We start from the raw sequence: 26,492 nt of genomic DNA, 5'->3' as shown, positions 1-26,492 counted from the left end.
CCCCCCGTAGTCTGAGATTTGTCAGTCTAAGTCCGGTCTGCGTCTCTGTGTGTAAGAACTGGAGGCTTGGTCAGGTTTAACTGAGGACGTTCAGTAAAAATATCCTTCTTTCATCTTCCTTAATATTTAAAAGTAAGAAGTTAGAAAGAGCTACAAGAGCGCCCTCCGCTGGTGAAACATCATACAGCAACATATAAGGAGATGAGGTGGCATATTCTTTTTGTTAGACATTTATTTTGGGAGCTTTTTGTCCTTTTGTTTGAAAGGACAGTAACAGTAAAGAAGGAAATCAAGGGGAGCGAAAGATAGGCAGGAATGTCATGCGGATTTGAACCCGGGCCGCCCGCTTAGAGGACTAAAGTCTCTTTGCATGGGCCACCCCTGCAATGATTTTCTTTTATTGCAGGAGGGGGATTACTTTATGACAAGTGAGCTTAGTTGAGCTTGAGCTTGATTTTGTTGATTGATGAAAATGACAATCAACAATTTAAATAAGTAAAAATCAGTGTCTCACTGCCCTTACATGTGGCGCCTCATGAATTTGTTTTTGTTCATTTTTTAAGGTTGATTTTTAAGGTATTTGCGTTTATTAAGAACAGAGCCGTGGATGGAGTAGGAAATCAGGGAGAGAGAGAGAGGGGATTGGCATGCAGGAAGGGAACCACCCGGGTCATCAGCTTGGAGGACTGTAGCCTCCTTACATTGCGTGCGACCTAACCACTAGCCCATCAGCGCCCCATCCATCCATCCCTTCCTCTTATTCGAAGTCGGTTTGTGGTGGCAGCGGGTGACGTAAGTCAACCCAGACTTCCCTCTTCCCAGCTCCTCATGGGGGGATTCTCAGACCGGAATGGATATATAATCCCTCCAGTGAACTCTGGGTCTACACCGAGGTCTCCTCCCAGTTGGGCGAGACCCCGGGGTTATAATGGTTAGCTGTTTGACCTTCGACCCACGAAAGTTAAACTAAAGTAGCGACATTCAGGATGGTTTGGACTCAATCTGCTCTCCAGTTGTCAACATTTTTAACACTTCTCATACCACATGTTTTGAAATGATCGTATCTACATTATTGTAATTGATGATAGTTTCGAGGAGCACCAAATACTTTAAAAAACGACACCCATTTCATAAAACGGGTGCAAGCATTGTCCTGCAAGCTGTCTGAATTGCACAGAAACATTTGCAACATGTTTATGCAACTTAATTTACACAGCGAGCAGGAGTCCGCTCGCAGTTTATGATAGTCGACATTTCCCTTTATTGAGTGCCTATAAAGGACTTGAATATGTGCTACTGTTATATAGATTCATGTATCACTATTATTAGATTTTTACAAGAATATCAGTTTAAAATCTGAATATCGAGTGTGGGTTTGTCGTCAGGTTTAAGTGGGATATGAACTACAAATAGGAGTTATGATGCTTCGATGCCTCCTACTCTGCGTTATTCTAATGTTGGAATAAAGGCTTTATCTTCGAGGACAACCTGATGGCTATTATTGCTTCATCCTCCCCCATCTTCTTCTTCTCTTAAAAGGAAGCAGTCAGAAAACACTGCAACAGCGCCCTCCACTGCTGAAACATCTCAGGACAGAAAATGAGAAAACAGAGGCTTGCATCAGTTCATTTATTATTTTAGAAACACTACAGAGACTCCATCTTAAGTTAGGCCTTGAAAAGTGAAAAAAAAACCTCAAACAGTATTTACAGTGCATTGTTTTCATGAAGTAAACCTTCGTTACTGACTGTACAAGCAGAGTCGATCGTGAAGCTACTACTAACACAATCTTTCAAGTGGGTTCCAGGTACGCTTCAAAGCTGCGCCACGCCACGATGGGAGGAGCAAGTCAAGTTCTGTCCAAAACAAAGAGACAAATAGCCCCTCAGTCCTCCTGCAGGATGAGTCATGGTTCAGTCCTCCATGCAGTGTCAGTAGGGGGGCTCAGGCGGGGAAGGGTCCACCATCAAATGTGACAAAGTCATGTTTACACAATGCAGATTTGATTACCTTTGCATTGGTCTGGGTGCTGAGCTGCTGCACATACAGCTCTTAGACTGATGGATAAATATGTGTGGAAGATTTATATCACTCTCAGGTTATCCAAACAGAAAACACAATTATAACCAATGTACATGTGTCACTCCTTCCACTGTTATTTTGTCATCACAGCAGTATGTGTCCTAATTTGGATGTAGGCCTTCAGTAAGTGTGTTTAAAAGGACACAGCCTCAAAAAAATGTTCTGATTGATGTGCGTAAGAAGAGAAAATATGGTTTAAAAATACTGAAAAATCAAACATTTTGTGCTCTAATCTGTCAGTGTTTTACCAACTATGTCTAAAGAACATTTCTCTCTGGATCCTAAGGTTTGATTTTGCATCCATAATGGATGCTTCTTCCATAATTAGGGTGGTTTGAGAAGTGTTTTTATGGCTTACAGATGATTGAGGCTGATGGTTGGACTGTCTGCGCATCTGCGTAAGGAGGACGTCCTCTGAACTCCCCTCCAGGTGATGTCCCTCCTCTTTCTTTTTCTACGATTAAACATAGTCTGTCTGTGCGGAGTTCAGCCTGAATCATCTCCGCTGTTCTCGGACCCTCCCTTCATGATCTCCTCCGGCTCCTCCGCCGTGCCGCTGTCCGACTCCTCCTCTATGGCGAGGCGCGTGTCCGCGGACGAGCACAGGGAGCTGATGCTGCTCTGCTCCGTGCACAGCGAGCACGCGAGCGGCGAGGAAAGCGCGCCCTCGTGGAGGTGTCCAAAGTAGTTACTGTGGTTACCGCAGAAAGGCAGCGACACCTGCACCGAGCGTAGTCCCGAGACAGCGGGGGGAAAGGTGAGGCTGTGTTTCTTGGGCAGTGCTCCCCACTCCCGCTGCTCCTCCTCGTGCACAAGGCGCGTGAAGATGTTGGTTCTCTTCTTCTCTCGTCTTTTAGAGCGGAAATAACCCAGCATTATACCGCAGAGGAAGATTCCGTAGAAAGACATGACTATTACTATGTACAGGTACGCGTTCCCGCCGTTTTTGTCCACATGGGAGCTCGCGCTGCTCTGTGTCATCGGCAAGAGGCGTTTAGGTGGAGCAGTGGAGTTCTCAAGTTGATCCATTTTGTCAGTGGAGCTTACGGGAACTACCAAGAAAGTGTGCTAAAGAGAAAGAACGGAGTACATCCATTAATATAGGATCAATTTAAACCTTTATGCATACTTTACGCACGAGGAGAACTTCTCCACGTGCGGATTTCTTGCCGTTAATGATCATAAAGTGTTGTAAAAAATTGTAAAAAAAACAAAAAAAAAAACACGCAGGGTCCATATTAGAGATATTACAGTTTATCATTATGATAAAATACACTTGTAAATAATGACTCCATGTCTTTTGGATAAGGGTTTGGGTTTATAAAGTAGCCATCCTCATAGTTGACTGAAATACTTCTCATTCTAAAACAAATATATGTTATTTTATTTTTATTTTAAAGTTTTGCACTCATGTTAATTAGTTTTGACAAGTCAGATTTTTTGTGTGATCCTTAAAAAAAAAAAAAGTTACAAAAAGTTTGCAGAAACTGATTTGAGCTCAAATAAACCCTGAACACGGTCTTCGAAATAACAACAAGAATACAAAGTCAAACACTCACCAAACCCAAAGAACAAAGTCTCATGTGAACCCTCACAGCTCGTCTCTTCTCGCTGCTCTTCTGGAGTTTAGCAGCAGCACTGAGGAACAAGTTCTTTATATAGAGACCCTGCAGTGTCAGCGTGAGTCATGTGATCAAGATGGGTGCTGTGGAAGTCCTGAAGGGGCGTTGAGTAAAAGGAAAACAGGAGTAACTTTAAAGATTATTCACTCCTCTTATGGGAGGCTTATACAATGATTTAAAGTATAAGTATTTCATTTTTATCGGGCAAATGTAAAAACAGTACGAGTGCTTGACGATGCAAACAAAGCTCAAAACAGACCAAAGATAGGAAGACTGTAATAAGTGACAATTAACATTTTCCACAGGTTTTGTTTTGCTTTTCAGATTTAACTCAAGTGTTCACATTCCGTTTTTTAGGTTATTCTAAGGGAGTGTACTATTTATTTTAAGACTAAGACTGAGAAACTATTGATTTAATTTAACAGTCTGACTCGACTCCTCCCAATCAGCGTGTCCACTTGGGGAAATTACACCCAAATACTGTAATAAATGCTGAAAAGTATAAAGTTACACATCATAATGACGTTATTAAATCAGTCAGGGCGGATTTCATTCAGTTCTTTTGTTTCATCTGTAATCTCATAAATACGTGTCATCATCCGTCTGTGTTTTTTGTAGTCCTCTGTTTCACACCCAACAAATCATGGTTTATACTTTCAATTTAATTAATGAGGGAGGAGAGGAGAGCATCCGGTTTTGGCGACCTCTGAGCTGAATCTCGACTCTTCGCAGATGATGTAGTACTGTTCCCCTGAAACTGCATCCCCCAGCAGCCACTGGGGCATTCTGTAGCAGAGTGTTAGGTGGTCAGGACGACCGAATTGTCGAATTGTCCCTCCTATCTCCTTTCACTATCCACTTTACCTTAACCCTGGGGAAAACGTCATGAGGTTAAGGAAAGACGGTAGGAGAATTCATAAAGGACTTTGGGAAAGGCGATCTTGTTGCTCTGACAATCCGACCACATTTTCCACTAGGCGACGTAATTAAATGCAACGGGCCGGCGGAGGTTAATGACGTGGGTCTGCCGTGGTGAAACTACAATGTTCCTAAAGTGGACTACAAAAAGCGCATCTAAAAAACTTTCCCCTGTGCCTTCTTACCGGTGAAATAATCCTCATAACCACAAGGTTGGGTTGAAATAAAAGGCATATAACCAGGCTACAAGTAACAAAAGTGAAACCATCAGCTTCCTGTCCACTCAAATCAATATAACAAAATAACTTTTAATGTATGAAATTAATTGTTACATTTATGCAAGATATAACCTACACATAATGTTTTAAGCATACAAATGTACAACTGCACAAAGTATTCTTAAGTTAATGAAATATGTTGCATAAAACATCATCTGGCTAAAAAAGTCTCTTATCCCTTTACGGTCATCGATAATGTTCGTGAACGGTCGGCTGCACGACTCGCTTAAATGTTGTGGCCGCAAGGAATTGTGGGGCTCAAAGGGGCTCCTTTGGTAAAGGATGGTCCAGTGTATCCTATGCTAAAGGAGATTATAAAGGAAGCATTGACCCACCTTTCCTTAGCTTTTTATCATGGCCGCCACTTAAATGCTTCCGGGTCATTTCACTCAGTTAGGAACCTTCCTAAGCAAAAATGACATTTCAAACGCACCCTGTGACATACACTGTGAATATTACTGGATTAAGCCTGAGTGACGTCACCCGTCTGGTTCTTCAGGGGGCGCTGGAGTCCCATCGATGGCGATCTCCATGCTGGAAATGCTGTCTCAGTCTAACTTTTAGTCAACCCAACGACAGGCTGAGAGCTGGAGTTGAGGCGGGTTTCAAGACTCCTGACAAACAGTTACACCACACCTACCTGTCAATCAGGTCCGCTACACGCCTTAATGCTCCTAACTCTTATCCTTCATCAAATCAAAATGCATGAGTTGTCAATAGCTTGAAAATGGGACAGTCCCGGTCAAATTGGGGCGTATGGTCAAGTAAATATGTCCTATACTAAATGTATGATTGCAAAACAAGAATGAGCTACTGCTTCTTGTAGACCAAGCACAATCTTTATTAACTTCTTTCCACCAGTTTTCATTGGCAAATTACAAATAAATAGCTGGTATGTTACAAGGCAGGCAGGCAGGCAGGCAGTCGAGGAGGAGTGGAGCTCCAACGAACATGTCAGTGACGAGTTCAAATGGAGGCTACACATGTGCGTCATCTGCTGATCACACGTCCACACATGTACACTCAGGGATTACAAAGGTGAGACTCAGAATCAAAAGAAAAGGCAACAGGTGTCGCATGGTGCGGGATGCTGGGCTCGTGTTTGTGGACTTGATTCACACACTCGCATTGTGACGAGGCATGAAGCTGGTAGAGACAGACCGTCCAGCTGAATACGTCTCACCAAATACACAAACAAAGTTATATGTGTTCTCATTTTCCACCAGTGCACTCAGGCATGTGCAGAAAGGTTTTTATTTTTGCCCCATCTGGAATCGACCGCCTTATTTGGAGAGAAATTATCAATATTGCACGATGATTTATCAAATCTGACATGTTTACACAGTCATTTCATCTGTAAAACAAGCGGAGAAATGTGCTCGTTGGTGTTTGTCCAGCACCTAAAAAAGTACACTAGTAGGGAAATACAGCAGACTAAACAACAGTGCATCTTCATTTCTTTTTATAAATAAGACTAATGGGTGTAATTTGCTGTCATTTTTCTTTTTAAAAATCGGATACAAATCTGCTGTCATTTGCCCTCAGATGACTTTGTGCTGTGTCAAAGATGCGCCGAGGAGGGAATGGCGTCCAAAACCCGCGGGAGACAGAGTCAGACAGCAGGCGGGAAACAACATAAACCACTGACAGAACTGAAAACAAAAGAGTTCACCCTCTCCTGACCTGCAGGAAGAAGGAATTTGAAACCATGACAACCTTTCGTTGGGACGTGTTTAACATTTTTTTTTTCTCATAGGTGACAAATCAAAGCAACAAACCTCCACTCACACAAGCTGAGCTTCTGCTGTGGCACTGCAGAGAGAATTCAACAGACAGCGTTGGCTAACACACAATCTGTTTCATAACTCACATCTGGAAAAATAAAGACCCCCAGCGAGAGGTCGAACACCTGGGTATAAAAGACAGGGAAAGGCCTCAGTGGACAGAGATCTTTAATGTTCTCTTCGAGCATTGCTCAGCTTTTCTTCAGTTAAAAATTCATCATGGAACCTCAGAAGTAACACCCTATCCTTAACTGTCATTCTTAGAGGTCTTTAGTGCGATACGATTAACCACGTGTTCAGGTCGTGGTGGCGCTCATGTTCACAGAGAAGGACTGAGGGGTGCTGGGAGAGTTCAGGGTCAGGTGTTGGTCTGTGTTTTCAGAGGGAACGATGATGTGCTGCTGGTCCGCCGTTTTTATTTCCCTCCATACATTCTCTCAATGTCGTCCTGGTAAAGTTTTTTCAGCTCCTTGCGTTTGAGCTTGAACGCGTCAGTCACTAATCCCGTCTCCGGAGTCCACGGGTCTGGACTCAAGCGGATCTTGCGAGGGATCTCGAAGCGCTCTAGCTGGGCTGAAACAAAAGAAAAGAGTAGAAATACTAATGTGTAACTTCAAACTTCTGTATCAACCTGTCTCTGGATCGGTCGAGCTTCCCTCACCTGTAAGAGCATCCTCAGTGAGGATCTTGAGGACCAGCTCCTCCATGGCTTTACTGTTGCACAGCTCCTCCCACGAGCCGCGGATCCCGTACTGCTCAGCCAGAGCCAGCAGCTGCTTCTGATTGGGCACCACGAAGCCAATCACGTATGTCTCGTCACTACAGGGCAGAAGAGGAGAGAGGAAAAGAAAGAAAAAACAACGTACAACTATCAAAGTGTCTGGAAATTTGGTTTGGAATAAAAATGCCCAAAATGCTGTCAAGGTTCTGCGTCTCATATAGCTGCTTTCACACTTGCTGAAAACTCCTGAAAAAACTCCAGATATTTGCAGGAGGAGCGTCATGTGTGAACACAAACAGCTGAATGTTTCTCTCTTCACCCGGAGTTTCTCCTCCAGCCTCCTCGTATTTATTCTGCAGAAAGTCAGAGTGGGCTGATGTGAGAACGCAGCAGGATATAATCAGGAGAATTCACCTGGAGCGAGTGGGAGGGGGTGGTGACGTTTATTCCCTGTGATCGCTGCACGACCATAGACTGTCTGCACGCCACCTCTACGATCTCCGTGCTCTAATGAACCTGCTGCATTATGTTTCCTGTTCTTCAGTATGTTCTTCTCCACTCTTTAGTTCAGATTGTGATTCTGTTCAACTACACGTAGCATTGATAGAAAGACAAATATTCTCATTATAGCGTCATGTAGAGGACTCTGTTGCCTCGTATGCTACTTCTTACCTCAGGAGACACCCCCTGTCTGACAGGGATAGTCTCCCGCTGTGAGGAGCATGTGTGAACAACCAGTTCAGGAGAATATCCGGAGCAGTCCTCCTGAAATGATCTGGATATTTTCAGGAGTGCAGATGTGAAAACGGCTATCATGTCTACTGAACTCTGAATGAAAAATAAACCTTCATTAATGCCATGTTGTTGTTTTTTTGGAGCAAGAATTGACCATTATGGATGAGAAGACTGATAAACAATGTTTTTTGTTGTAGCAACTAGTTACCCATAGGTGGCCTCGCCCCCAGCTTAGCTGCTTTACATGAGAGACACTAACCGAGTGACCAGTGTTAACGTCACTACTGTTTACGGTAACTAGTAACGTATCTAGTTACTCTACAGATTCAATAACGCTGTTACAATTACCAACATTTAAAAGCATTTGTTGGTGAGTTGTTGTTTATGTGCAGGACGGAAAACTTCTCTCACAAGAATGAAGCATCTTTGCAAACAAAGGCGGGATTATTTCATAGACTGAGGTAGGAAAAGGCTCAGGTTATTAGTTTAAGTTCTAAGTTAGTCTTTTTTAATGATGCACCCCTAGAGCGTGAACACACACCTGTTTGCATAGGCACATATGTTGTCAACCAGAGAGCAGTTCTTCATAACAGCCTCCACCTTTCCCAGGGACACGTACTCTCCGGCCTGCAGCTTCACCAGGTCTTTCTTACGATCTACAAACACAGCAGAGAATCCTGTAGTGACAAAAGCATTTTCACGGCACATGCACAGCCACAAGTGTGGATTTGTAATCTTAAAAAAGGAGGAGTGAAGAGCCAGGAGGACAGAGCCTGCTTTCCACTGAACTGTGCTTATCTGTCAGGTGGCATCTAGATAACAGAAAAGATTCAGGGCATCTGGCCGACTGATGTAAACACCGCTGTGGGGGGGATTCTGGGAAGTGATGTGAAATCTGATTTGTTAAAGGTTTCCTGTCAGACTGACGGATGAAAGTGTAGCAGGGGGGTCGTCTGGAAAACATCCAGGAATCTGGGACACAGTGTTGATAACTCGTGCTTTTGATGTAGCAGCACCAGATCCCCGTGGCAAACTGCACTGAATAACCCACCTTCACTTTTCCTCACCGATTATTTTGAGGCAGCCGTCTTTGTGGAACTCCCCGATGTCTCCCGTGCAGAACCACCGCTGGCCATTCTCATCCACGAAGAAATCCTCCTGGTGTTTGTCCTCGCTCTTGTAGTATCCCTGCGTTACGTTGGGTCCACCAACCAGAATCTCTCCTCTGGGATGTGGCTTGTCGCTGCTACGATAACCACCTGGGAGCAGAGTTTAAATTCAGTGGATTGCATCTGAATGCTGTATTAATGATGCTGCTTCATGATAACCTTCTGGAAATAAAGAACCGACAGCGTGTTTTCTTTTCCATTCTTTCTGCTTCACGAGCCAAGAGAGCAATAAAGAGAGGCTGATGAGTATCAGGATTGAACAGATTTCAATAAAAATGAGCGATGATCTCTTACATAAAGAAGTCACACAGCACGTGAAAGGAAGAGAGGAATGTTTTCCTTACAAGGTTACAGACCTTCAACATGTTTCATGATGGAATATAATATGAACAGAGAGAGAGAGAGAGAGAGAGAGAGAGAGAGACATTGAGTCTATTTTATATACAATAAACTGAACCGCAATCATGTTTTTTCTTGATGTGCCACTTTTTCATCCAGTAGATGTCGCCCTTGAGCACTAGCATGAAACCGAAACAAACTGCTGTTAGGCCACACCTCCATACTGAAGCCTCCGCTCTCCTCCAGAGACACACCTCCAACACCCCTCCACTCGGGTCCCCACGAAGAATTTTACAATTTGATCACACCATAATTACCATTAAGCACAAGCGGCGGATTAAATTGTCCTTTGCCTGAGCTGCAATCACCTGTGTTCTGCATCGTTGTGTTAGCATGCTAATGTTAGCGCTCTGTAGTTAGCTCGTAGCTTCACATTTCATGTAAACTGACACAGAATGAGCGTGATCTAAAAACTCTTACTAACATCCGAATAATCAGTGAGTATGTTCTTCTTCTCTCTAGTCCTTGACTAAAACAGCTTTTATACACCACGAAAGGAGCCGGCCGTCCCGTCCATGTAAACACGGCTCTGACAACAACACAGCCAGCGGGACTCGAGCTTCTAACTCATTGTAGACAGTCATGACTCAGAGAGACATTTACACAGGATAGACTTGATTTATGATATATTTACAGTATGTGTAACATGTTGCACATTCTTCCTTTAAAGTGATGATAGTCCAGTTACTTGAGTGATGATGAACATCGACCTTTGCTGCGTGTTTTGTAAATTGTTTGTGTGAAACTTGATCGAGTGCAGCTCTCTTTTCATTTAAAATATGACCTGCTGATGAGAACACCCAGAGGTTCAGAGCACACTGAGGTTCCTGGTACGCACAGATATGAGTGAGCCAGCTTGGAGAGTTGTGAGTATCAGTTCAGATTTTTAATTTTCTTCCCCAGGGTCGAATGAGTGTTCGAATTTCGATTAAAAAGTGGCAGCCTGAATGAGAACTGATGCGTCTCCACATGACACACAGGATCACTTCATCAGAGATTATGTTTGTGTGTCTGTGTTTGTGTGTGTGTCCTCTCTGTCTTACTCACCCTCCACCCAGTCTTTGAGCTTGAACTCACAGCAAACCAGTGGCCCTCCCACTCTCCCAGTGCTGTAATCCCACACTGAAACAGACAACACACACACACCATCAGAAGGCACACAAGCATCAAGACAAGACATTTATTACCATAGCAACACGACCTCACTTGTTCTCTCACTATGGAAACTACATCCCAAAGGAATGTCCACTAAACAGTGTTTTCCTGGCTCGCATGACCGCAGAGGAGAGCAACAGGCAGCATGTTGTTTTATCTGCCTGGGAAAGGCTGCCAGTATTTCCATTATTTCAAAAACAGGTTGGAAATATTCGCCAACAGATAAGACTTAAAGGTCAAAGCAGATCTTTGAGGAAGCGATCACCACCAAAGACACAACTTGCATTCTTTTTTGAACATCTTAAGTGATTCATGTCTAATCATAGATTCTTCAGAAATAAAGACATGTAGAAGAATATAGGGGGTCCGATATGTTTTAGTTTCCCGTATGTGCTATTTCTTGCAGTCAGATTTGTATTTACCAATCACGTGTTAGCAGGCTTTAGTGAATCTATGAAAAGAGTCTGTATGGAGAGCAAAACCGGTAGAACGCAATCTGAGTAATGATACCCCGACACATCTTTTTTCCACATCCCTTAAAGGTCACATATTCTCCTCCTCTTCAACCAGTCTAAATAAGTCTCAGAGCTCCTCAAAACATGTCTGTGAAGTTTCTTGTTCTAGATCCACCCTGATCCTGTATTTGATCATGCCTATAAACCCCTCTATTTCAGCCCTGCTCAGAACAGACTGTTTCTGTGTCTGTACCTTTAAATGTAAATGAGCTGTGTCTGACCACGCCCCCTCTCTGGAAGGGCTCGGGTGTCTCGGGCTTTCTCGCTCCATGTCCTATTGTTTACGTCGAGAAGGCAGACTCAGAGGGCACAACAAACACCTAGCTGTGGGAGTGTAACCCATCTGGGGGAGGGGTTACTGCCCTTTGTGATGTCATGAAGGGAAAATCTCCAAACGGCCTGTTTGAGCACACATTTTCTGAAAAGTGGAGCAGGCAAAAGACAGAGGGTGGACTTTTCTCATCATTGGGGGGTTTATAGACAGACTAGGGACACATATTAGAGTTAGAGAAACATGGTGAAGTAGATTTTACAGAATATGTTACCTTTAACTTAACATTTAACATCATGCTAACCGCTTAGTATGGGATGAATTTTCCTAAAGTTGACTTTTACATGCCTCCCTTTTTGAAAAAACAAACAATCTCCTTTTTTCTCAGTTAGTTCAACCCACGCACAACATATCTACTCCTTATTTTCCTCTCATCCATTTTTCCATCCCTGCAGTGAAATTCTCTCACTGCTTGTTATCTCTGCTTGTTATCTCTGCTTGCAGAATTTGGAAACTTTTTCTATTATCTAACATTTATTTAAGCAGGTCATTAACCCATTGAGATCAAGATCTCTTTCACTGGGGTGACCTGATGATGTCATGTGAGGCCATTTTCACGTTGTGTTTCATGTTCTCTGACTGTGAACTACTTAATGATGTCATCAGTGCTTACGCTCGCTGATGGTTCCAGCTCCGCAGGTCTCCGTCAGGCCGTAACCCTGACCCACCGGGCAGCAGAAACACACATTCATGAAGCGTTGCGTGGCGGCTGAGAGCGGCGCTCCGCCTGAGAGCAAGACTCTCATTTGACCTCCTAGCAGAGCGCGAACTTTCCTGAACACCAGCCTGTATGTCGGAGCAGAAGACAGAAGCAGGTTGATTCAGAGGGATTCAGGGTGAGTATGTGAAAATGAGATTAAAACTCGACAGTAAAATGTACACACGTGTCACATAGAGGTGTGCTGTATCCTTTGGCGAGCTGCTCCAGTTTGTAGTTATATGCCAGAATGAAGAGTGTTCGCTGGACACAGTTCATCTCCTCCACCTTGGTCATCACGTTCTTGTAGATGCGATCCATGATCTCCTGCAGCCAGACAGCCGGGCAGAGGGCCGAGGTGAAGTCGAAAGAAGAAATGGAGCCCTGCGTTAGTTCAGGCGGAATACGGTAGTCCTGCCCGCAAGCGGCTATCAGCTGATCTGAGAACCGCCCCAATGCCAACCAATCATTATCACACTCTGACAACAAGGCGGTCTATTTAAACCATTCTGCCGCTCACTCCTCCTGCATCACATCCAGTCTGCTGCTAGACTCCCCGACCTCCACCCGCATCAGTCAGCACATTTTATATTCAAGGAGCAATTGTTTGCTTGTTATGTCTGCAAGATGTCAGTATCATTACATGCACATTCAGGTTCTGTTCTGCATGTCCCCATGGTGAGTATTAAATGTTTGCGCTCTCTGATCTGTGGCACGCTGCACTGATACTGCTGAGAGCTAAGAGCAGAACCAATACCGCCAAATACAACTGTACAAGCCAAAAGTGCAATAAATGGTTAAATCTATGATGAGAGTATTCCTGATTAAAACAGGAGATTTAATGTGAAAATAGAAAATGATGCTAAAACTATATGTGGCACTGACTGCTTTGTCCTTGTCGTCACAAATCATTATTTAGTGAGTTGGCTTCTTTTCATGCACCAATTACATCGCCCTTTGTTTGCAAAGGATTCGACCCCTCTTTAAGTCTGCAGCTGAAAACAAAGAGAATCATTTGTTTCCTTAAAGGAAACAGGACACCCAACCCTCCAAAGTAGGACTCAAAACAGAGGAGCAGGCTCGAGTGGTCGGGACAAATTCAGCCGTAGGAAGTCAAAAACACAAAGAAGAATCAGGCCGAGTATTCAGCCTGTGAATTCTGACACGATTTTTAAAGTCCCATGTCTGATTTTCACGCCAAATTTCAGCTTAATCGCACTTTGTTTGCCTTGAAGTGTACAGGATGGTCAAAGAAGAAGAGAAGAAGAATTTTTTTTTCCCACCAGGATCTGAACTGGCGACCCTCTAGTTTCCAACCCAAGTCCCATCAGACTGAGCTACTACTGCCTAAGGGCCAATCCCGGCATGACCAGCCACTCTCAACCAGTCAGATTGAGTTTCTAGATTGTTTAAAATTTTGCTCGCACGACTGCATAGCCTTGAGAAGTGAAAGCCGAACCATGAGTCGTTTCACATACCTGATATGCGCCTGCGTTAACTTGCATCTGAAAGCACCATGGCAACAGCAGGCAAGTCATGAACGATATGAACGAGGGAAACAATAGCTGCAGACCTCCAGCTGCTTGGGAATTATTTTAGCTCGTGATTATTGGCGATGGTGTTGTTGTCGGGGTTTGTATTTGAGACGTGCATTTAAGACAACCGAAATACGCAAAGATCATAATCCGTCTGAGGGAGTTTTCAAAGGAAACTTTATTGACAATTGTCAACGCTCTGTCTGGAGCCAGAGCCCTGAATTTTCCCTGTGGCTAAAATCAGTAAATATCTTAAATGGAAGATGGACAGAGCTTGTAAAGGAAGAAAGGACACAACAACTTTCTCTAAATACGCCAATACCAGAGGAATAAATGAGTTCAATGTGAAACAAATGTGTTCTTAAGCTTGGTTGCATAACAGAAAGGCTCCCCTGGGGGTTACTGACAACCAGTGACCCACAGAAGCAGAGAAAGAAACCAAAGGAATCCAGGACGGGGGGTCTCTGAGTCGATTAAATAAGAGACAGAAGTGAACTGCAATGACCTTCAGTATCCAAATCCTGGAGAGGCCAATGGAACTAAGACGTGTGTACAGTATAGTTTGACTTTTTGTGGGGACATGAAATACAATTGGCAAAAACAGATGCAAACATGAAGCCTACTCTTGGGCTACCATACGTTCAGATTTGAGCGGGACTGTGCCATTTTTAAGCTCTGTGTCCTGAGTTCCCACAAATATCTATAAAACACTAACATGTCCCGGATTTGAACAGTCCCTGTCCTAGTTTTAACCAATCAAAACAACACACCATGCTAACTGGTGTGTCAAAAGAGAAACCACACTAATGCACCACAGGTCAAAGCTCAACACTGACTAGTTTGTACATGTGTCAATCTCAGGGTTTAGGCTGTTGCTAAGCTAGCCTAGCTTATCATGCTAGCAGGACCTGCTGCGTGACAACAGGAAGGCGAGCTGTCATACTGAACAGGAAGTCAACTAGTCTACTTTTAATTTCTGTATAATCGACAGATAAAGAAGTCATTGGTGACATCTCAAATAGGAACCGGGGCGATGATGGGAGACGGGTCACACTGCTGCAGGACTTCCTTGACTTTTCAAAGCGACCGAAGCACAGAGATCAAGAAAACTTCATTATGATCACGTGACTTCAAAAGCTCAAAGAAAAATGGGTAAAAGTGCACCGACGTGTGTGTGTGCTTGTGTGTGTGTATGTGTGCTTATGTGTGTGTGTGTGCTTGTGTGTGTGTGTGTGTGTGTGTGTGCTTGTGTGCGTGTAGTGTGTGTGTGTGTGCATGTGTGTGTGTAAACTTAAAGCAGTGAGAGAGGAAGTGAACACAGGATTCATGCAGCAGCACGATGTCATATTATAGCAAACAATGTTAGTGTGTATGTGTGTGTGTGTGTGTGTGTGTGTGTGTGTGTTAGTGTATATTGGTGTGTGTTGTGGGGATAACCACATGGGGCTTTCTCACGTTCTGTTTACAGCTGTGAATGGTTCCAGACACTGGGGCCCTCTGACCTTTACACTACGACTACTGGGAGATGCCGGGGGGGGTGACTGGGGGAGGGGGGCTCTGAGCTAATGGTGTGAGAGAATACAGCGACGAAGTCATATAGTCTCAATCTAAACGACATGAGCGACACGTTTATTATCTGCTGTCGGGGTTTTTTTTTCCAAGTGTCCTGTGCATGTTCAGGCACATCTATTTCCAAAAGTCAAAGTCCGCGGAAACGCAGCTTCTCCCACTCCTCCTGTTAGCTGCAGCATTAGCCGCATGTAACGCAGTAGTGCTAAGGTGCTAATGTTTTTGCTCCACTCGGAGCCAAAGTGGCTGCATTCCCAATATGGTAAAAGGGGCGGGACATTTACGAGAACCGTGCTGAGCGACTGACCAATTACGGCAGAGCCGACAGGCCGACCAATCAGATCAGACTTGCCGCACGTGGAGACTCTGAACGTGGGCACTTCAGAGCCTTAGAGAGAGAGTCAGAAGCGAGCCGGTGCATGGAGCGGCAGTTCATGAAAACAGACACTTTTTTTTTACTTTAGCTATTGTGAACATACTTTAGTAGGTACATAGATTAAATATACAAACCCCAAAAAGGGCAGAATATGACCTCTTTAACTCAACTGGAAATGTATGATTTCATGATTTCAGATAGAAATGCCTACTTTGGTCTCTACAAACTGTAAAAACATTCTGAAACAAACAAAAACCAAGTCAGAATGAGCTGCTCTGTTCTTTCATTGAAAGCATTATCTGAGCCATGCTAGGTTTTGAGGGAAGCCGTTCCTTTGCATCATCTTTGCCTGATTGCATCAGATGAACCTTCTGAACGCTCTAACCCGCGAGTGTCTGACTTTGATTTGTCATGTAGCACAGCTTTGGTCAGCAGGAGGAGGGAAAGAGTATTTACGTCACAGTCGGTCATGAGACAGATCCAGCAGATCCAGGCCTGCTGGACTCCACAGCTGGACTATGCACAAAAACAGAGTGAGACCCGATCGGCTGCCAGACGAGGTCAAACAGCAACGCTTGATATGTAGACTTCAGGGAGGGTGAGTTGGAGACTTCTCCAACATTTGACTGTCTAATGCATAGTGCTGAGTGAACGGTCGGGACATACCGGGACAGCTGCCATCAGCGTGGGCTGCAGGACGCTGGTGTCTCCCTTGCTTCCCTTCTTGATTTTCGTTGACTTGATGAGAAAAAAGAAAAATCACAATCATGTGGTAAGTGTGGTTACAGTGTGTTTCCCAGAAAGCAAAAATCCTGACGTTTTTCTTTCTTGTTTTCAAGATCACAATATCTTGTTCATCTTTGTTGAATCAAAGTGAAGCACAAACATTTCTTTCAAAGACTTTCACAGAAACATAAAATATAATACAACATGCAAAGAATTACACCACACAGCACGACGTTGCTGGCTCCCTGTGTTGCATGTGATATTCCCCCTCAGCTTCTCTTAGGTGCACTTTCAGTTTAAGGGGTAGTTACAAGAAATCCAATTGTTTGAATCCAGGGACCCGACCCCTACATCCCACTTCATTTATGACCTCAAACATCATCCTAATGAGTCACCATTTAAGTCTTCCTCAGTACAGCATGATGTTAACTTTGTAAATTATGGTCCCAAAAATCGCCCGACTCGATGCATCGAAACATTAGTCGACAAGTCTACGTCTTCTCTACGCCTTGACTGAAAAAATAAGACCAGCTCTGGAGAGTTTTTTGCACATTTTAATGGAACCTGTAGGTTCTCCTTCACACTTGAATGGAGAGCGTGAGGCGACATATAATCAATTTAATGCAAGCTGCAGCAATACTGCTAAGTGTCACTAAATCCCACACAGTGCTCCTGTAGATTCTGATACATTTCCTGTAGCGTACACTTTGTCAGAATTGAGTCTAAAGGAACGCCGCAGTTGCTACTTGAGATCCTGCTGTTCAATGATAAGCTCCTTCACTACAACTTAAGTCAAGGGTAATCACACATCTGGATTCCCTTCTTGAATGTCAAAGAGAATATTTTGTTTATGTTGCAGAGCAGGTGTGTTTAAATCTTACTGTACCTGGTCTGCCAGCGTCTGAGGTGACGAGTAGCCGATCCTGCAGCCGTGAGCAACACATACGAGCTCTGCACTGAGCTCCAGCACGTGTGCAAGAGGCAGATAGCCGATGTAGGTGTCCTCCTCACTGTAAACACAAAGACACTGTTATTGCCAACTCTGTGAGAAAGCGGGGTCATCTCATTCAAGCATTAGCTCTGGTTAAAGGTGGAGTCAGCAGCGTATTCTTTCAAAATAAAATACAGACTTCTCCTCAAGTAAAGCTGCTCCATCATCCCTTCTGGGCCTCCATACATGTGTGGTGGTGACTGTGTCTGCAGAGACTCTGTCCTCTGACTGGATTTTACTGTTCTGGTTTGTTCTGGTTGACTCGGGACGTTTCTGGGCGGAGCTGGTGTGTTTCTTCCAGCCAATGACAGCGCAGCAGGTGAGTTTAGGAGTGGATACAATTCAGCGAATAAGACAGACGTGGACGTAGCAGCAAAGAAGAGATAATATAATCAGAGTGAGGAGAAACACCAAGCGGATAAAGCTCGTTCTAAAACGAGGGTGAACCTTGTGTTGTCTTTTACCCGTGGACGTGGAGTTGGTCTACTTCCTGTTGGACAGGCAGGTGACAAACACCGGCGGTTAGCTTGTGCTAGCGTGCGTTAGCTTGCAGTGGAGGAAAAAGCCGTAAACTTAAACACTACATCCTGCAGGGAGGGTGAGCTTCTGGGGACGATGAGACCAGGAGGAGGGGCCCAGTTTGAAGTTTGTGTTTACTACATTTCTGCTGACTCCACCTTTAAGTTCATCAAGCTACATAAATGTGGTTTGTAAATGCATCATCTGCTGTTTAATCAGTTGAATACAAATAATCGAGCTCTCTGGAATCATGAATCTTATTCTAGCAAGCTTCAGAAGATAAACGTGCATTAGAAGGATTATGTGTATTTGAAGTAGTAGCCATCTTTTCCTTTGTTTGGACTTGAAATGATCTACTGGTCTGAATCCTCGGACTTCTCTGGTATCACGTTTCACTGCGTGCAGGGGGAGAAGGTTCACACAGTCATACTACTTAACACGACAAGGGAGGCCATCCTTTTAATAAGAAGCTGGATTGAGATCACTACATCCGTAACCTCTCCGACCTCCATCCTCGTCACCCCGACTCCCTTCCTCCCTGTCAGTTTCTCCTCCTCTCATACTGAACTCCCTCCCTTCCTGTATGTCCTTTAACCCCCATCTCATTCCCCAGGGAGGAGGGCTGCTTCTTGATTTAATGTAAACACTGACATCATCTGATGGTACAATTGGTTGACTCGAACTCGTACACGTGCTCGTTAAACATGGACCAAGATGCACGCCTAAAAAGCTAGTGATTTATTTGAATAATGTTTAAACTCAAAGTTAAAGAAGACAGCATAATGCCAGCGACAGCTGAGATTCATCACCGGGGAGAGTTTGAAACAGCAGATCAGAGAGAGTTCACGTCATGAGCTCTGAAATAAGTTTTTAAGTACGATGTAGTGTAGCCTACCACAGGTTGGGTATCCGCTCTGCCATGCCTGTGATGCCAGCGATGATGTTGCTATGGGTGATTACGACGCCCTTTGGTATTCCGGTGGATCCGCTGGTGTACATGATGACTGCGATATCTGAAGGAAGCGGCTGCTTACGCTCTCGTGCTGCTGTGATGTGAACGAAGACGAGACGATAAAATGAACAAACAGTCAATTACAAAGTGGTTTGTTGAAACTGCAGGAACATGAACATTTCTAAACTATTACTGCAGTGCACAAATATGACTCCATGTTTAAACAAAGTCCACATAATCAGCCCTTGTTTGCTCCATTGGTGCGAGACATATTTCCCAGTGTGTGTAATTCAAAAAGCCTTTTTAAATAGTTCAGAAACAGTCATGGAAAAGTGGGATATTCGAGAAACGGGTCAAACGTGGCTTCTGACTTGTCTGACGTTAAAAAATATGGAACCTTCTCACTCCTCTCACTCTTCTTCCTTAGCTCCTTCATATAGATGTGGAGTACGCCCCTCCACATCACCGCCCGTCTTTGCAGAATCATCATCTGCCTGATCGGACCGGCTATCAGGTGAATGTGTGCACCAGCTTTAGACACCATGCAGGATTCATAGAGTAGCTGAGCTAATGATTTATGTTTTTTTATGGTTTATTTGGGGCTTTTTATGCCTTTATTGTAGAGACAGGACAGTGGATAGAGTCGGAAATTAGGGAGAGAGAGATAGAGGAATGACATGCGGGAAAGGAGCCACAGGTCGGATTCGTATCATGCTTCATCCTTTAACTCTTTCTCACGTCATCCTGCTGTCTGTCGCTTCATGTGACCCTCATTCATGTCATAAGCGCTTCAGTAAGGAGTCATGATGTAGTGAAGCGGTGATTCAGATTGTGCAGGAAATCTAATAAGAGCACGTGTACTTCACTTCCTGATCCCTCCATGGGCCTGATCTCTGAATTGAATTTGAATTTATTTGGGACAATGCAATTTAACATAGTTTCATTACAAAGCATGAAACTGATGTGCTGCATAAAGAGTATATAGCAATTGCTAATTTCCAACTCGTGTCCCCAGTTGGGCCTTTGTATAAACAGAGTAAAAATGTAAAACCTTTGGTTACATAAAACCCCATGACACTATGAGGACACATTAAAATACATGTACTACAATACAAATGCTATAAACCAGCTTTTAAGATACTATTTAAAAGTGGCTCTGGTTCGCTTTCAGCCAGCATTTCACCTTTTTTGTAAACGATTTTAAGTCTGAGTTTAATTTTATTTCAGGTGTTTAATGTGTTTCAGAGTTTCCCACCTTTGATTGACCAAATGTAGATCTACGCTGTTGTACGCTACAGTTTCCATTCACTGTGCTTCTTGTTACCCTGTTGCTGTCCTGTAAATAAATAAGTAAAGACCAAATCAATTTAAAGTGCGGAAACAAAAGCAATCAGGCGTTTGCTATAGACAGATGAGAGCTAGGTCGTGGCTGTAGAACAGAAACCAGATCTGAGATCTTTGAGTGAAGCAGAAAACTCAAACAGAGGATGAAGGGGAGGCAGAGAGACGTCCTCCCTTCCTCCTGTTTCCTCCGTCATAACTCTGAGTTGACTTCATGTGAAGTTATCTGTTGCTGTGTGTAAACATACGCCTCTCCTGAATCCCACTGCTCCCCCCCACCTTCATAAATCCACTTCCTTCCTCTTTATCTGACACGAGCTGCTTCTCTTGTTTTGGGTCAGTCGGTTCAAGGGGCCACAATAAAGGGCCATGAGGAGTCATCCATCTAATAATCCCCCCCACCCGCCCAATGAATGAGCAACATATCAACCTTAATCTGACACAGATGTGAGTCCTTCCTTTTTCACATGACCTAATGGGACTGAAACCAGTTCCCCTACAAGAAGAGAACCACCATGACCCCGAAGGTTACACTGGGACTATCTGTTTCTGTGAAGAGTTTTACACAATTCTAGTAAGAGGAGGAGGATCCGTTAAATAAAAAACAGCCCCTGATAAATTGTGCATTTGGATCCAGATGCGATTAGTATATTAGCATAGTATTAACTCTATTAAGACGATGGTGTTACTTGTGGCGCTGTTGTCTCTCTCCCTGGTCCTCCCTCTGCCGGCTGCACACCTGAGTGAGGAGGAGCAGGATGTAGAGGAGCAGGAAGAGGAGATAGGCAGCTTGTGCTGACGAGCTCTGTTCCTCTATCATACTTTTTGTGCTACCTGTTTGTTTGTTTTCTACCCAAAGTTGGTCGTCTTCTGTCCCAGTGCACGTTAAGACGGCTGGGTTTTATTTTAGTTTGTGCTGGAGATCACTAATAGTCCTCTTTTCACTCTTTTGTTTTTCTTAGGTTATTTTTATTTCTTTGGTAGTTTTTCCGGGGGAGGTGCTGAGAGCGACCTTACTATCTGTTGCTCTTCTTGGCCGGGGTCTCCGGTCCCTTTTTTCCTTGGTTTATTCTCATTGAGTTTTTTGGTGTCTTGGGTGGCGTCCCTCTTTTAAAAATGTCCTCAGAGGCCGAAACAGACGGACTTCTTTTACTTTAGAGCAATGGAGTTGCACGTCAAAAAAACGGAACAGTGTTCACCCCTCTGCCCTCTGTCAACACACACACACACACACACACACACACACACACACGTTTACCATTCTCCGGTTTGGCTCCCAGCTTCTGAACAGCAGCCATGTTGTGGACACTGATGCCACGTGCATAGCTGGGCCATGAGGTGGGCGTGCTGTCCACTACAATAATATGCTGCAGCCTCGGGACTTCGAGCAGGATGGCCTGAAACACAGACGGATAAAAATGTAAGCATGAGCACAAGAACATCAGGCATCCACGTGCAAGTGTACACACCTGCATGTGACAAAACCCAGGGTTCTTCTTAACTCATGAAACCAAAGCACGCCCATCTTCATCAGTATTTGGGCTGAGCGGGGGATGTGTGACACAGAGCAGAGGAGCTGTTGTGTTTGTTTCCACGATAAAAGCGGAGATGACCTTCCAGAGAATCCTTTGCCGCTGGCCCTGAACTGAATCTTTGACATCCAGCACGTGCACTTCTCATTATTTTTACGACTTTATGAAGACACTGTCTACCTCTCCTCCTGCTAAATCTGCATTCCTGTAATATCTCCGGTTCTCCCTGATGGAAAACTGCGGCCTGCACGTCTCGTGGTCATTTGAGACATTTTAATGACAGGAACAACGACGGGCTCTAGAGCACTGATGTAAACCCACCTCCACTTTGTTATAGAAAAAAGAAAAGAAAAAAGAAATACACTCTACTGATTTCAAGCCTTCACCGACCTGTTTACATCCATCACTGTTTTCTACAGACTTAAAGTTAAAATGGCGGGGGGAAGCTTTAATAACCATGGTGACATGTAACCTGCTAAATCCATCTGATCAACCACAAGGTCAAGAGGAAATGTGTACGTCTGCAAGAAGGAGATGGGTAATGTTTTTGTCCAGCTGTATAAAACATGATAGTTGTCTCTGTGATGTCACCCATGACGGCCGCCAAATTGGAAATGCAGACTCCACCTTACCTTTGAATGAACCATGAATTTATATCAGGGGACAGTGTGCAACGACATCGATCATTTATACAAAGAAAAATGAAAAGATGGTTTCACCAGATTTAGCGAGTTGCTAATTTTATTGTATGGATTATACACAATAAACAACAAGAGGACAATAACACACACTGCATGATATAAGGGACAATAATGCTTCTAATGCAGGTTCACAGTAGATGCTGCAATATGAGAGACACTGTAATAACATTTAGGCTAGGTCGCACGATCGCACCCCATATATGGAGGTTATGGTCCTCCAGGCGGGCTATGTGAGTTCTAGACCGGCCTGTGGGTTAGGGTTAGAACTATCTATCGCCTTTCCCACATTTCCCTGGTTTCCTGCTCTATCACCTGTCCTATCCCTACTATAAGTTACTATCAACATTCAGCTGAGGACCTACAGGTCACTTTCCAACACAGACACGAGAAGTCATCGCGGCTAAAATATTATTACAGTATGCCAAATATCACCGCTTGCCCAAAGCTCTGTAGTGAATGATTACAACATCATTTGCAGGGTTTGAATGTGTAAAAAGAACAACATGATGTTGGTGTGTGTTGTGCGTGAATCGTTACCTTGAGTCTGGTCTCAAGGAGCTCTCTGCTGGTGACAATGTGGGTGACCTGAGTCTCATTCAGTCCGTGAGCAATGGCTGGACCTCCCAGTGTGGAGTAAAGGGTGACCACTGCAACACACAAACCAAAGGAAAAAACTGTAATCCAAATACAAACTGGGAATGTTTCTTACATTTAAACAGCAGTCATGTAACACCTGACAGCCTTTTTCTCTTGGTAAAGGAGCAATCAGTGAGATGTGTAGTGAGTGAAATGATAAAGTGATCAGACATTAAGGAAACATGCTATGTTGAAGTGCTGGCTTCTCTGACAACAATGCAGCAGTCAGTATGTCCTCCTTCTAACTTTAGATTCTGGTCCTGAATGCTCTGGATTTGTTTGGAAGGTAGACGGTTTTAAGGCACCCCCACATGGCCGTTTTGGACTCCCCTCAGTTTGCCAGATATGAGAGCAGTTATCAGGTCAAACCAACAGGTGTTGCAGCGATGGAAGCGGGCAAGAGAAGTGGTTCAAATAGAAGTGATTGTACCCGACCTAAAAAGCCTCTGCATGTTTCTAATAAGCTCCTCGAGCAGAAACGTGCTCAAACTAGGATCAATGTTGGAGATGCTTTTGAAAAATGGAGAGAGGTTAGAACACAGAAAGGTTTACAGACCGATGCAGAGCTGGATAAACACTGAAGCTTCAGTGTCCACCACATGGCAACCTGCGTGAGCATCGACTCTAGAGAGGAGGGGGCGGGGGGAGACAGCTCTCCCTTTGTGATGGTTAATTACACTGACTCACTGATCACTGGTTACTCAAGAAGTCACATTTCTTGGAATAGACAGGCAAAGTATTATTTTTTTCCCACGATCTACTCTGTGTGCCGTTTCCCCCAAAAATGTCAGCCAGCTGTTCAAACCAAATTCAAGGCAAGTGTCACTTAAATTCTCCCCGTGATTTCAAGGCTTCAAGAGGCAGTCGATGCATCGCTGGGCCGAGAGAAGAGACAGAAATTGAACATTTAGCCAAAACCCTGTGATTAGTACAATATGATGCATCGTTTAGCTGTAACCATCATCATCATTTGGACAGTGAAGCATTTGTGATGATGGACATTGTACGTGCACTCTGTCTACAATCCTCAGGCTTCTGATATGGATCCTCCCATACGCATGACGTCATCAGTTTCCTCAAGAGACCTCAGCACAGCATTGGAGCCAATATGACATAAGATCTTGCTGCAGAAAAGCCTCTTCGGGGATATAAACACTACTGGTGCATGTGTGATGACTAAGATGTCAGAGGGTCACTGGTATGTATGCGTGCATGCACACGGTTTGCCCACATGGTATTACATTGCATTGATGTGAGTACAATTGGGATTACATTTCTACTCTGCTGCAAAAACTCTGTTTTAAGGATTTCTACCCAAACAGGGCCTGACCTTAAAGATTACAGTGAAGTATTAATATGCAGGGTTGAAGCATACGACACACGCCTGCAGTTTACACGTGGTTGGCGGTCAAAAGTTTGAAGTTGTAGTTTGGTAAACTCCCCCTAGAAGGACACTGATACTGATACGATGGCAAGCGGTGGGACGCCATCGCATGAGATGGGATGTGATGCAATGGGATGCATTGGGATGTGATGCAATGGGATACATTGGGATGAGTTTGGATGCGATTCAGTAGAATGCGATGTGTTGAGATACTCTAGAATGCGATGCCATGCCATTCAAAATTCAAGATTAAAACTTTATTGTCTATCATGTAATGATAGAAAATGACCTTTGCCTAGAGGCTCAAATAACAGATAAGAATTCCCCCCAATTAGACTCAAATGTGCAAAGCATGTTAAAAACTGATGTCTGTCTACGTTTATTTAAAATGCTTTGATCATAACTGATTGGTGAAAAGTTGTTCGTTTCTGTCCTCCCTCACTTTGTTTTGTTTGCTTTGGATTGTTTGACTATTGCACTCTTCATAATTAGTATATAAAACGAATAAATGATCAGAGTGCTAGAAGCAAGCTGGTGTCAGATGTGAGAGGAAAAGAAAAGAGAAGGTGAAGAAGGTGATCAGAGGAAACAACAGTAAATAAAGAGAGGGAGAGAGAGAGAGAAAATGAGCTGGAAAAACAAACCCCCTGTCCTTACATTGACACAGACGCATGGGTCAACGGGACACAGCTTAGTGACATCACAATCTTGCGTCATGGAGCTCCTTTACTTCCTGCTTCGCTGCTGTGTATGTGTGTGTTTGTGTGTGCGGATGAGGGCCATGACACCTCCAGCCGTGAGATCTAAACACTCGATCGGGCCCCAGCTCCACTCACACACTCACACACAGCTGTCATTATGGTTCAGAAAGCTTTAAGGGTTCAGGCTCCAAAACATTTTTTGTTAAATATTTTTCAACCTCGGTCATTCTGAGTCCTTTAGTTTAAAAAATGCTTTTTTTAAAAGGGTCTCGAGAGTGAATTTTCCCCAGCTCCACAGAGGAACATATAATCCCTAAACTGTCATTATGGAAAGAGTAACTTCTGCTTGTTCAATCTCTGTATTGAACTCACTTTTACGACGAAGTGTGCAGAACTCACCAACGATGAGTACGACTGCATCTCGACAGAAAAGCATTAAACAGAGAATGTATAATTTTCACACACACGCATGCACACATACACACACACAGGAGGAAACAAGTGTTTGAGTTCACTGGGGGGCCTTTGGCTGACTCCGTGATGCCTCTGTCAACATCAGATGCTCACGTAGACTGCCCCCCCCCCCCTTCTGACGCCATCAGCCCTCACTTCTCTCCCTCTCCTTCCGTCCCTCCAGCCTTTAACTCCTCTCTATCTCTAGCTCCTCCTCTGCACTAAGTGTCTTATCCCCGGCCTCAGGGTTTCTACTGTCCCAGTGTTTGTGTTTGCAAGAATGAAACACGCTCAATAAAGATGCTTTATTGGCTCCTACTTTCAAAGTATTCTCAAAGCGTGACAGTTTAATGCAGCATAAACCGCAGCCCAGAAAGAATACGAAGGGTCCTTCAAGGACACTCAGAAAGATTAATGAACTCAGAGCACTGATGTGGATGTTCAGAGTAAGAAAGACAGAAACCTTTCGAAGAAAATATAATAAAGATGAAATCGGCAGAGTACTCCTTCAAACAGATAGCTGCAGGTTAAAGATGCAACAGGTGGACGTTTAACTGACTCTGTTAGGGGTGACTATCAACCAGAAAAATATATAATAGGTCCCCTTTAAAGGAGCAATATGTAACTCACCTAGTATTTAAAACCGGTACCTCAGTCTGAACTCAAAACA

The 26,492-nt window shown here is 43.9% G+C and overlaps 2 protein-coding genes across 4 annotated transcripts in view; both read right to left on the bottom strand.

The window, feature by feature from the left end:
• Window positions 1-1,615: 1,615 nt before the first annotated feature.
• kcne4 (potassium voltage-gated channel, Isk-related family, member 4) lies at window positions 1,616-3,748 on the bottom strand. The gene is made up of 2 exons (XM_029277894.2): window positions 3,642-3,748; window positions 1,616-3,150 (listed from the first exon to the last, which is right to left on the bottom strand). Exons 1-2 carry the CDS (start codon window positions 3,663-3,665, stop codon window positions 2,569-2,571), a joined length of 606 nt encoding a protein of 201 aa, XP_029133727.2. The 5' UTR covers window positions 3,666-3,748; the 3' UTR covers window positions 1,616-2,568.
• Window positions 3,749-5,717: 1,969 nt separating this feature from the next.
• The window catches only part of acsl3a (acyl-CoA synthetase long chain family member 3a), a 30,643-nt gene continuing 9,868 nt past the window's right edge, over window positions 5,718-26,492 (bottom strand). For 2 of the 3 annotated variants that reach the window (XM_020636889.3, XM_065960401.1), the window contains exons 4-15: window positions 23,186-23,295; window positions 21,674-21,812; window positions 19,018-19,168; window positions 17,499-17,622; window positions 16,553-16,624; window positions 12,594-12,733; window positions 12,323-12,495; window positions 10,756-10,830; window positions 9,208-9,399; window positions 8,682-8,796; window positions 7,346-7,503; window positions 5,718-7,257 (exon numbers count right to left, since the gene is read on the bottom strand). In XM_020636889.3, the coding sequence (XP_020492545.1) occupies window positions 7,100-7,257; window positions 7,346-7,503; window positions 8,682-8,796; window positions 9,208-9,399; window positions 10,756-10,830; window positions 12,323-12,495; window positions 12,594-12,733; window positions 16,553-16,624; window positions 17,499-17,622; window positions 19,018-19,168; window positions 21,674-21,812; window positions 23,186-23,295 (1,607 nt within the window). In that variant the 3' untranslated portion in view covers window positions 5,718-7,099. The remainder of the gene's footprint in view (window positions 7,258-7,345; window positions 7,504-8,681; window positions 8,797-9,207; window positions 9,400-10,755; window positions 10,831-12,322; window positions 12,496-12,593; window positions 12,734-16,552; window positions 16,625-17,498; window positions 17,623-19,017; window positions 19,169-21,673; window positions 21,813-23,185; window positions 23,296-26,492) is intronic. The other variant, XM_020636890.3, reaches the window with a different exon arrangement.

This window comes from Labrus bergylta, chromosome 11, assembly GCF_963930695.1.
Source record: "Labrus bergylta chromosome 11, fLabBer1.1, whole genome shotgun sequence".
Lineage (NCBI taxonomy): Eukaryota > Metazoa > Chordata > Actinopteri > Labriformes > Labridae > Labrus > Labrus bergylta.
The sequence above is the reverse complement of the archived record's forward strand: the minus strand, read 5'-3'. Positions and strand labels throughout refer to the sequence as shown.

What these genes read in the sequence shown, in the direction of transcription:
- kcne4 (XM_029277894.2), bottom strand. Translation starts at nt 3,665, where the DNA reads ATGAGACTTTGTTCTTTGGGTTTG. An exon ending in GACTTTGTTCTTTGGGTTTG is followed by an intron (nt 3,151 to 3,641) that starts GTGAGTGTTTGA and finishes CTTTCTCTTTAG; the next exon opens with CACACTTTCTTGGTAGTTCC.